The sequence below is a fragment of the Phaseolus vulgaris genome, chromosome 8 (genome assembly GCF_051622355.1).
Source record: "Phaseolus vulgaris cultivar YP4 chromosome 8, ASM5162235v1, whole genome shotgun sequence".
NCBI lineage: Eukaryota > Viridiplantae > Streptophyta > Magnoliopsida > Fabales > Fabaceae > Phaseolus > Phaseolus vulgaris.
In genome coordinates, this window is record NC_143505.1 from 45,865,710 (window position 1) to 45,878,413 (window position 12,704).

The 12,704-nt window shown below is 31.2% G+C and overlaps 1 protein-coding gene across 12 annotated transcripts; it reads left to right on the forward strand.

The window, feature by feature from the left end:
* Window positions 1–3,737: 3,737 nt before the first annotated feature.
* On the forward strand, window positions 3,738–11,544 carry LOC137824154 (oxysterol-binding protein-related protein 1C). Of its 12 annotated transcripts, none has more exons than XM_090293921.1 (13): window positions 3,788–4,397; window positions 4,624–4,842; window positions 4,929–5,285; window positions 6,504–6,603; window positions 6,769–7,241; window positions 7,338–7,493; window positions 8,061–8,228; window positions 8,326–8,466; window positions 8,576–8,806; window positions 9,179–9,292; window positions 10,601–10,769; window positions 10,858–10,909; window positions 11,233–11,544. In XM_090293921.1, the coding sequence occupies exons 2-13, from the start codon at window positions 4,822–4,824 to the stop codon at window positions 11,330–11,332; spliced, it is 2,082 nt and encodes a 693-aa protein (XP_090150047.1). In that variant the 5' UTR covers window positions 3,788–4,397; window positions 4,624–4,821; the 3' UTR covers window positions 11,333–11,544. The 12 variants fall into 12 exon arrangements, with proteins under 12 accessions (XP_068485731.2, XP_090150044.1, XP_090150042.1 ...); XM_068629632.2 differs by having other exon boundaries at window positions 6,769–7,217; window positions 10,851–10,909; XM_068629633.2 differs by having other exon boundaries at window positions 6,772–7,217; window positions 10,851–10,909.
* Window positions 11,545–12,704: the final 1,160 nt, after the last annotated feature.

The following is a 12,704-nucleotide window of genomic DNA, read 5'->3' on the forward strand; positions in this document are numbered from 1 at the left end:
AAATAATTTTTTAAAACTAAAAAACTACTTTGTTAACTGCTGAAATTACAAAATGACAAAATAAACAAAATAAATTAATAAAATATTAATAAAGATAAAATATGAACAAATTTGTGTAAAAAAAACAATTATAATGAGTAATCTCCTATATATATAAGTACAAAGGTATAGATTATAACAATAAATATAAATTATTTTATTTGAATTTTTTTCTTTCCTCTTTAAAAATCCCACTATACATCCACACAGAAACAACCATAATTACATTTTTTTCAAAAGTTTTGTTTATTTCATTAGTTATTGTAAAAATCATGTACCACGAAGAAACATCTAAAAAATGTCTTACGTAGAAGACAAACTTACAATTATTTTATGTTTGTTACTTATAATAAAACCATTCTGATTGAATTTTAAATAAAAATGAAATTTTAAAAATGACGATAACACTTTTCTAAAGACATTTTTACAAACTCAAAAGAGAAAATAATTAAATAGAATGAGTTTCATATTATTTTATAATTTTTTAATATTTTATTAATTATGGGTAAAAAAAATATTTGATGAAGTTGTAATAATTAAAATTTATTTAACATTACAAATTCAATAAAAAAAATAATTAAATAGGATTTAAGTTTCATTATTTTTTAATATCTTATCAATTATCGGAATTAAACCAATATTTTTTCGTTTGACGACGTACAACCAATTATATATGATAATTAGGTAACATTTGAGACTCTTAATCATTGCAACATATGTGACACTGCAATAAACCAAAAATTCATCTTCAATTGTACAATCAACATTAATCATGAAAAATATTATATACAAAAGAAGAAAATATAATGAAACATGCTTTTTTCTTTCTTTGCCTTGCCGCAAAGAGACTTATCAAATCGTTTATATCCTTTACCACCATCGTCAACCACTTTCCCTCCATATTCCTGCAATATCGTCATCCTCCTTACTTTTAACCTTCCCAATCAAATCCCAAAATCAAACATTTTTTTTATTCACAAACAAAACTACCAACTTTTTCCTATACTCTCTAATGGATGTAGAAGCGCATGCAACTTTTTTTAGAGAATACAACACTCACCGAATCCGAATTACACACTGCTCTTAACAATGTTCCTTCACATTAGAACCTTGCGACACACACATGAAATAGTGCCTTGGGGTTCAGTGTCTTCCTCTTTATACTTTCTTCTAATTGAAGTTTCTCTCTGTCAGAAGATTGTGAATAATTAATTAAAAAAAATGGGAAGAAGACAAACTCGTGGGAAGAAGACGAATTCTTGTTGCTGCTTTTGAAGTTTTTCCTTCTCTTCTTCCTATATTTTGCTCTGAAATTTATCCATCTACAATTAACAAATAAACAAAACATCAGTATAGCATATAAAAAAGTAAAGTTAAGAAAACAATTGTTAAGAGGTGGTCTTTTAATCTGAATTTCATAAAAGGTGGTACAAACCCACGATTTCTATTTTGAAGGTGGTCTTTTAATCTGAATTTCATAAAAGGCTAAAATGATTGAACTATCAAAAAGCAAAACCTAAAAGAAGAAAATATAGAAAAAAAACCGTGATGACAAATAATCAGAAAATCAGATTGGAAGTAAATTTTTTGTGAAACCTAAGGAAATTAAGTTTTGTTCATTTGCATAATCTACCAAATGGTCAAGTTATAATAATGAAGAAATTTCAAATTAAAAAAAAATTGATTAGCAAAACCATGCTCTTTCTTTAAGGTTAGCGGAAATACAGGAGCTTACGCGTATGTGTATTCATATTTTTTATTAAATTTAAAATTGATAACTGCTTTTTATAAAATAGTAGAATATTAATTTTAAAATTAAAAATGAAAATCAGTTTCCAATTAATTATAAAAATACTTAGTTATTTATTAAATGCTTAAAAAAATAATAAAATGATGAAAATATATAAGATAAAACAATAAAATAAATATTAATATAAAAATAAAATTGATAAATACCAAAAAAGAAATTAAAGAGAGGAATCCTATATTAAGAAGTTAACTACATATTTAAATGTTAATTCTAGGTAATATATAATGCAAAATCAAATTATAGCAACTGATAAAAATAAATGCAATAAATTGTAAATATACCAAAATTAGTGCTATATATATATGGTTACGTTTAATTTTTAAATACTAATAAATTATCAATTTATTAATATTTTTTATGAGAAAAGGAAATTAAAATTATATCCCTGTGACTAAACTAAATTACATTTATATTTCTTCCTTCCTAGTTTTGGAATAAAAATTTGTCACAATGGTCTCAATAAAGTGACATTCCAACTTTTTTAGTTTTTAAATAGACATTCACTCTTCTATTGCTTTTAACAAATGACATTACCATTATTTTATTTTTAATAAAGCAACACTCATTTCTCTTGATTTATTTAAAAATACCATATATAATAAAAATTAAGTAAAATATTATAAAAATTAAAAATTAAAGTTTCGCAATATAAAAACTAAGGAAACTTTTATAAATAAAATGTTTTAAAAATAATTTTTTATGAATATAATAAGAAAAATCAATATTACTTTAGTAAGAATATGAACACGTTAATGTCATTTATTAAAATCATCAAGTAAATGTACATTTAAAGACTAGATGTCATTTCATTAAAAACATGTAGATCACAAATGTTTATTTTAAAACTAAAATGGTGACTATCATTTTTTATAACTTTAAAGAAATAATTTTTATATTTATCTTTTTCATAAAAAGTATTAATTATATTAAAAAAAAATAATTTTTAAGAATTAATTGTGAATATATATATATATATATATATATAAAATTTGTCGTACATTTACAATTTCTTTTTATCAACTATTACGTTAATTTTATATTGATATAACCTCTTTTTGTAAGAATATAAGAAAAGTAAATATGTATTTATAATGTATTTAAAAGTATAGAGTATAGTGTGAGTATTATCTTAGTAACAGTATAAGAAAGGTAAGTATTTATTTCAAAACTATACAGAAGATATGGGTGCCATTTAGTATATTCTTATTAGAGGTAAGTATAATTTTCCTTTACAAAACATAAATTCTAACGGCCAATTTTATTTAAAATAAAAATGAATAATTAATAATTTTAATTATTTTTATTTGTTACTCTAAATAAAAAATAAAAAAATATTTTCACAATAATTATCTAAATTTTAATTGACCTGTAAAAAACAATTTTATGATATAGTAAAAATATGATTTTATTATATACAATATTTTAAATAAGCCTGCCCAGGGATGAACATATTTTGGTTATTTCTTTATTTGATAACTAAAATGATTTACATAACATAATGAATGTTCTTATAGTTTCCTCTCTTCTTATTCTTTGCAAAATTTACAAAAATGGTGCATATTGACGTATTTAGCCACTTTATTTAAATTTAAAATAAATATTTTAAAATACACAATTTCTAAAAACCAATATAAAAATCTATACATTTCTTAAATATTTTTTTTTAAATTACTTCTTTAAAATGTATATCGAATTTAGTTATTTAAATAAGCTGAGAATTATATATTTTTAAAATAAATAAACTAAACAAATTTTACAATAAAATTAAAAGTCAATATATGTATAGTATGTTGTATTTTGTATTTGAATAAGAATATAAAAGTCGTTTATGGTACACTCTATGTTTATTTATCGGTTAAATATTGTGGGGGAAATGAATAAAAAATGAGAAAAGAAAGAATTATTTTAGTTAAAGAACTTCGAACGTAACCGTTTTTTAATCTCCGGATCCTTCACGCGAACTTGCACTCCCTCTCCTTCTTCCTCTTGACTCTTCAATTTTTGCCTTCTCCCAATTCTTAATCACCACCAACAAAGACCACGCGCATACCATGACCCTTTCTTCAATCGCCACCCTCATTCCTAGTTAATGCATTCCTTCTGCTGTGTCTCCATCGTCTCCGACCACTCTTCTCCGGTCACCCTCGACATGCCCCCTATCTCCACCACATCCAGATCCGACCCTGCCCCTCGACCGGAAGAAGCCCTCCACTCCGTCACCAACGGTGGGGAAGGCGGCCGCGCGCACCCCCCGTCGGTTCCGGCCGTGGTGGACTTCAGGATCAAAGACCTCATCGGGAACGGAATCTCCGGGATTCTGCGCAAGTGGGTGAACTACGGCAAAGGATGGAAAACGCGCTGGTTCGTGCTTCAAGACGGCGTCCTCTCCTACTATAAAATTCACGGAAACGACAAGATCATCGTAAACTCCGAAACCGAGAAGGGATCGAAGGTCATTGGCGAGGAATCCGCGCGAATGATCTCTCGCAATCGCAATTCGAATCACGTCGACCGCCGCCGAAAGCCCGTCGGCGAAATCCATCTCAAGGTCCGTTTCATCATTCTCTTCCATTTGTTTTTGTCCCCTTTTAATTTCGTTTCGGTTTGGGTTACGACGCTGGGAGAGTATCAGGTACGAAATTGGAAATTCAGAAGTTGTAATTACTGAGCCTTTATGTATATGAATCTGAATATCCGATTTATGTAATGTGAGCTTTTAAGTGATGATCGATGGAGTTAGTTATTAACAAAGCTTTAAATTGCACTCTTCGCAGATTTGTAGTTTATAGTGTGATCCTACTCGGATTGCTTCCTCTGGAGGATACATGTGGTTTTGTATCAAAAGAAAGTTTTGAATTGTGGTTTTGGATTAGTCGTTATATGTGATATTCACGAGATTGAGGACAAATGTGGCTGCTATTGCTGTCATAGAGATTGTAAACCCTTGGCCGTTTTAAGAACATTGATTATTAATGTATAGAAACTTCAATGTGGTGGGTGGCGTGGTGATTTTCTTTTTATGGGGTTTGTGAGTGGTGAGTTTTGTTTGTTGTGTTCATATCTGTGTTTGTGTGTGTAGGTTTCGACTATTCGTGAGAGCAAGTCCGATGACAAGAGGTTTTCTGTTTTCACTGGGACTAAGACACTCCATTTGAGGGCCGAGACTCCTGATGATAGGGTGGCATGGATGGAGGCCTTGCAGGCAGTGAAAGATATGTTTCCCCGGATATCCAACAGTGAGTTGATGGCGCCAGTGGACAGTGTGGCTGTTTCGACTGAGAAACTGAGGCATCGGCTTATGGAGGAAGGAGTAAGTGAGGAAGCCATTCGGGACAGTGAACAAATAATGAGAAATGAGTATGCTGCGCTGCAAAACCAGCTTCTGCTGCTTAAACAAAAGCAGATGGCTCTAATCGACACTTTGCGGCATTTAGAGGTACCTTTATTGAAAAGTAGAAAACTTCAAGCCAATCAAACTGGTTATTCTTGGTGGATTTCTACTACTGCACAGAAAGCTGGTCATTCTTAGTACTCTTAAGATTAGCGGCAAAGAAAGGAGGGGGCTATGTCTTTCTCCTTCTCATTTAAAAGAAAATAGAGAATGTGTATTATCATCCTGTCAAATGCCATATGTGTAATTTCTCTAGTTTTCCCATGTTTTTTTCTTCTACTGGTGTACATAATCTACTACCAAATCTAAAGGTTTGTTCTTGAGTTCACTTGTCATAGGTGCTACAGTAATTAATAATATTCAGTGTTCTTCTGTCAAATTCTTTCCCTTTCGTGTTGAATTGGTTTGTAATGGACAATTAGTTCCATATCTCGTATTGAGTCTTTCTTTAACCAGTTAGATGCCTCAAGTAGGGTTTTGGTATGATAGTGTGTAAGTTATAAATCTTAAATCCAAAAGGAAAGAAGTTGTGGTTAGTGGATCTTGAGGCTCTTTTATTCTCTGACTTGTGATGAATTTTGATCATATTAGTAGCAGAGTTCTGTTAGAAATTAATCCTTGGGCGATTGAACTTATATCATACATGCACAGCTGAATGTTCTTTGTAAAAAAAATTGTATAGGTTGAAATGAGACGCTAACTAGATATATTTCTGGGTTGTATTTATATATCTTGCTGTAGAAGTTTTCAACCAGTTAATAACCATGCATGCAGGGGTGCAGCGGTTTGACTAATCATAAAATGCTATACCTAATTTTGACGGTTCTTATATTTTTGTTTATCCAATAAGCCTGTTCACCTTAATGTATAAGCAAAAAATTCGAAAGGTAAATATTAATAGATCGCCATGTTTTCTGCGTTAATGTATTTTACAAATGTGCCTTCCTGATATTTTACTGACCCCCCCTCTCAATTCAAAATTACTATTTTAATTAGGAGAGAGAGTAAGTGGACTAGGTTAACTTTGAAACAGAAATTGTTTCAATCTTTCTTGGTATGGTTTGTGATCTTTCGTACTAGAGTCCATCCATTGAGTTACCATATTTCAATGGCTTAAACAAAATAGTTTTCTTCGCACTGTGGAGAGTTTTCGTTTGATCTTTAGTTTTTAATTGCTTCTTTTTACTTGTTGATATATTTGATTAAGGTTTATTTTGTTCTCCTTGTGAAGTAAAAGAATTTCTTTGTACTTCATTATTGTAGACAGAAAAGGTTGATCTGGAGAACACTGTGGTTGACGAAAGCCAAAGACAGTTGAATGATCAAGAGGTTTCTTCTGGATTAAGGCAGGAAAAATCTAGTGGTAAGTGCTTGAATGTTTCATATGGTTAAGATCTTCTCATTGTGTGGTTTTTGGTTGTGCATTTTCTTGAAAATAGAAGTGCTTAAATGGCAGTTATTATCTTTGATACTTTGTTTTCTTATGAACTATTTCTATTGTCTTTTGCATTTAAACTTTTTGATCCAGAAGCAAGTGCAACTGAGTCTGACGATGATCATGAGAGAAATGACGCAGCTGAGGAAGAAACAGATGATGAAGAAACTACCTTTTTTGAGACTCGGGATTTTCTGTCATCGTCGAATTCTTTTAAAAGTAATGCTTCGGATATTAGGGTCTCGTCTTTCTCTTCAGATGATGGACTCTGTGCCGTTGAATCTGAGGAGGATGTAGATCCTTCTATTAGATCTGTTGGAACCAACTATCCTTGTGTTAAGCGGCGAAAGAAATTACCTGATCCTGTTGAAAAGGAGAAAGGTGTCAGTCTTTGGTCAATGATTAAGGATAATATTGGGAAGGATCTAACAAAAGTTTGCCTTCCTGTTTATTTTAATGAGCCTCTCTCCTCTTTGCAAAAATGCTGTGAAGAAATGGAATACTCATATCTTCTAGACCGAGCATATGAATGGGGAAGAAGGGTAACTCTAAATATGGCACCCCAAGTCATGTTTCCCTGTTTGTACTTTGCTGTTAGTTCTTCAATGTGTATTGCTCGGTGCAATGTTCTAATATTTTAACTCATTGATGATGTTATGCAGGGTAATAGCCTCATGAGAATTCTCAATGTTGCTGCTTTTGCTGTATCTGCCTATGCTTCGACTGAAGGAAGAATCTGTAAACCATTTAACCCATTACTAGGGGAAACATATGAGGCTGACTTTCCTGATAAAGGCTTTCGATTTTTCTCAGAGAAGGTCCGAGCTAATCCTTGACATTGATATTATCAAATAGATGATCCTTTTCTTGATTATTTTATCATAAATATATATTTTATCATGTAATGCTGCACAGAAAGTGAAAAGCATCAAATTATTATTTTGGTACAAAAATGTTAGGGGAATATATTTAAATGTGACTGTGTTAGTGCTAGACATATAAACCTATCATTGAAAGGTCACCTGTGAGAATTAAAAAGGAGTGTGTGTGTGTGAAATGTGACGGTTATATGTTTTGAATTTATTATTTGTTTAAATCCTACATATCAGTATTCATTAATGCTGCTTATTTGAAGTCCTTAGAACTTCTTGCTTCTGGATTAAAAGGAAAAAGGTTTCCAAAGCACAGTTTGAAGGAAGAACTCAAGTATAATCTTAAAACTACTCCACTTAATTGGATGAATGAAAAGTGATATGATTAGTTGCTTAAATTCTGTAGAACTTGATGAAGTACAATTTGTTTGAATTTCAACAAAGGATATGACTGTGCCTTTTTTAATATATCTGCTTCCGTTTTGTAATTATTATATTTCTTCTTTCTCTCAGGTCAGTCATCACCCAATGATAGTTGCATGTCACTGTGAGGGTACAGGTTGGAAATTTTGTGGAGATAGCAACTTAAAGAGTAAATTTTGGGGTCGTTCAATTCAGCTTGATCCTGTTGGCATTTTGACTTTGGAATTTGATGATGGTGAAGTATTCCAGTGGAGTAAGGTATATTTAACTACTTCCAGTACCATGTGGCCAGTGGCCTCAAAGAAAATGCTGTGTCCAGATTTGGTTCTAAACTGATATGGAACTTTTCTTTCAGGTTACGACATCAATATACAATCTCATATTGGGAAAGCTGTATTGTGATCATTATGGTACAATGCGAATACAGGGAAATCAAGATTACTCATGTAAACTGAAATTCAAGGAACAATCTATAATTGATCGAAATCCTCACCAGGTGCTGAATATCTGTTTCACGGAGTTCATCTTTACAGAGGATTGTCTTTTACTTTATGCTGACATTAACTTTGTTCTAATATAGTACTTTACATGTGAACTTCTCTCAGGTTCATGGTATTGTTCAGGATAGAAACGGGAAAATATTGTCTACTTTGCTCGGAAAATGGGATGACAGCATGTATTATATAAATGGAGACTATAGTGGGAAGGACAAGGGTTATGAATCAATGTCAAATGCCCATCTAATATGGAAGCGGAGCAAGCCGCCCAAGTTCCCCACTAGATACAACTTCACTCGGTTTGCCATCACACTAAATGAACTTACCCCTGGATTAAAGGTCTCTTTTTTAACGCATACTTTCGCGTGTATAGCCAGTTTATTTTCCTATTCCTTTTCATTATAGTGGAAAAATAGGCTGTATTTTTCACCTATTTACCCCCATTATTAGTGTTGCGTTTAGTAAGGAAATATTGTGATCATTTATATATCATGGAAGAGCTATAAAGTATAAAACAATTTAAATTTAACTTTAAAGGATCGAAATATCCATATCATATTATTTTACATATTACGAGTACATGTATTTATTATCACTTTTATAAGTGCATACATAGAATAAGCTGAAGGACAGAAATATCCATATCATATTATTTTGCATATTGTGAGTACTTGTACTCATTTATTATCACTTTTATGTGTGCATACATAGGATAAGCTGCCACCAACTGATTCCAGGTTAAGACCTGACCAAAGGCATTTGGAAAATGGCGAGTATGAGAAGGCAAATTCAGAAAAATTGCGACTTGAACAGCGTCAACGTCAGGTAATTATTTCACTCTACTTTGTGGTGTTTCCTGTGTTGGTTTCAGAGGGAGTACATTAAATAGATATGTTAGATTGGGAACATGATATGGAGTGGTGTTGTATTTTTTGGTTTAGAACAAAATTGAAATAGGATTAAAACATGAGTGAAGTCATCTCATATTAACTTCTTAAAAGTTATAATATTTAACCTGTGTAAGCTAATCTTAAGATATATTGTTTAAGTACATCTTAGTTGTGCTAAGGGTGAAAATCAAGGAAAATTAGAAACAAACTTTTCCGTCGAATTTCATCTCATGTTGGTTGGTCAACATGTCAAATCCTACCTAAGGGTGAGAATGGATTATTTAAGGTATGTTTTACAAGTTTCTCCATCAGAACTTGTGAGAAAAAAAAAAGTTTTCTTCATAAGTTAAAATTAGTTTATACATAATCAAAAATAAGAATCTAGAAAAGCTAAGCTAACTTTCACAAATTAGCTTATGCATAAACTATTTTTAATATATAGGAAAACTAAAATCAATTTTTTAACCTAAAATTCCTTGCAAAGAATTTCTTCCAAAGATACCTTACTGCTTCAAATACTGTTAGAATGCCTTAAATCTGACTAGTCATGGAATGCAACTACTTGTGGAAAGACATGAATCAAACTTAATAGTGATAGCTATTATAAGAAGCACCTCACTGTTTTACTTTTTAATAAAAACATTTTAGACCGAGTTGTCTGAATGTCTGATCACTTATCTTTTTTCTGTTTTGACCGTGCAAACTCTCTCAATGCAATGGTATAAACACCTTTTATTTTCAAGATCACTAAATGAGATGTATGGAGGTTGAGCTCTTTCGGTATATTTGGATGGATTTTTTTCAAAAGGGCTTTTAGATGAAAGAAGTATGAAGAAAAAGTGAAATTAACTTCTTCCTAAGTTAAAATTTATCTTTTTTGTCCTAAAAGTTCTTAGAGAAAGTTTGTCCAAACAGAGTCCACGTGTATGCTTTAAATAAGGTTATAAAATTTCGACCTGTGACTTTGTGGGTGTTAAAATAAATGTAGTGGATTTCTTATATATTTTAATATCCAAAGTAATCGAGAAGTATAGTTTGAAATATAAATTAACCAATCATTAAGAACATTGACGGTTGAAATTGTGATTGTAATAGGGTAAATGAGTAATAAAATAAATTATAAAGTAGCCAAAATTTTAACAACACTTTTCACTTTAGTAGAGTGAAGTCCTTATGCTTTATTCTTATTTTCTAAGACAACTTGTTATGCTTGTTATTTGATATTTGTTTGAATGAGATTCAGGCTCGGAAAATGCAAGAGAGCGGTTGGGAACCACGGTGGTTTCGTAAGAATAAAGAGAGCGGTACCCACCGCTACGTGGGAGGGTATTGGGAGGCCCGAAAACAAGGAAATTGGAACTCATGTCCTGACATTTTTGGTCAAATTCCTTCTGATCATCTTTCAGACGAAGGTCAATAATATTCATTGTAGTTTCTCAATATTTTTACCTTCCAATTTTTTTACTGATGGGTGTCTTGTCTTGTACCGCTAGATCGCAGTTAAGGTTCCCCATGAAATTCATGATAGTCAATCATTTAAAAATATGAGCAGGTAATAATGTAATTCTTTTTTAATTCCTAGTCTGAGTCATTTTATGTCCTCATTATTGTTATTGTTAGTATTAGTATTAGGACTAAGTTATGAAATTTCTTTCAACTTAGGGAATACTTGTTAACGGAATTTTAATTGATACAATTATCTTTTGTAAACCAGTCTTACCAGTAGTTCAAGTGCTTGTAAATTTGTATATATTAACTAATAAATAACTATAGTTTTATCACATGAAATGAGGATAATTAAACATTTATTCATTCTTTGTAATTTTTGTCTTTAATGTCTATTTTTTAAGTGACTGGATTATACATTTATTACAGAATTCTAGTGGAATCTCATGGTTTCCTCTTGCACCCCATGGAGCGTGTAAAAGATAAAATTAGCCCTGAAAATCCACTCTTCTTGTCTCAGTTGGTGTAAATGATAAAATTAGCCCTGAACATCCATTCTTCTCTCCGTTGTTCTCTCTTCTGGATTATATGATCGGTTGATTTCTTGGATGGTAGGAATCAAGTGACTTGTGGACTTCCTGTGCACTTCCAGATTTAGAAATCTATTTTGAATTGTACAATCCAAACAAATAATTTTTAAATTAACAATACAGAATAAACTTTTAGAATAACTTTCAAATTGTATAATTTACAAATCACTTCTGAATCTAGAATAAGTCTATTCCAAGTTGCACAATTCTTCCTATAGCAACCTAAAGTAGGAGTGTATCTTCATTATAGGGTTTGATACTCTCTTATTTTCCACGTTTTCTTTAAAGCCCAACATTCATCATTCCAAAAGTATAATCAAACTTATTTCATCACACTACCGCAAGTCATAAAAATGTTTCATTTTTCTTACTTCATTCTTTAGGATGTATTGGTGAGGACGAATCAAAAAAAGGAGCTGAAGATCTTTTTAATATACTTGCAACATATGGTGTTTAATATTTCTTACTATTAATAGAGGAGGTTTAGGTAATTATTTAAGTATTTGGAATTGATAGCAATGTAAATAATGTACCAAACGAAGGTGTAATATAATCCTAACTTCAGCATGCAGGTAAGCAGAAGAAAGCTGTGTCAAAGTAAAGAATAATTGACAGTAACATTACTGTGTTCAGGAGATTCTTATTGTCTTCTACTGATTTTTGTATGTTCATCATGCACATCTGTTTCTGACTAAAAAAATGTTCTTATACTATCTTTTGATTTGAAGAGAAATACGTAAAAATGTATGATAAGATAATTGATGTGAAGAGAAATAGAAAGAAAAAGTAGAACTATAAAGGGCGTCATAAAGAAAACATTGTTGCATAAATAATATAAGCGATGGAAAAAATGCCATTATATTCGGTCAGGCTTCCTTCTTTGACTTTTCAAAAGCATCACCACATATCCTCCAAAGCCCAAGTCTCTGCCCAATTAACATGCCTTTGAAAGTCTAATTTAGCATAGCCTTAGCCCAAATTAAATTCTTTCTGGCTTCGTTTTAATTTGTGCTTTACAAATAAACTTGGATTATATAGTCTTGTCAGTTTTATTATAGAAGACTTTTCAATCTGAGCATGAACTTTTGGACATGTGAAAAAGAATTCGTTAAAGTTTAAAGTAGTTATATCTTAATATTTACTTTCACCATATGTACAAATTGAATGCAAGTTTATTTTCAACCACAGAATAATGTGAATCCAGTTATCATACTACACCTAAATTTGATCTATTTTCCCTCACTTTTACTCTGGGGGAACTAACTAGTCTGTATTTGGCTTGCGATTACATCAACATACAGAGTCATAAAG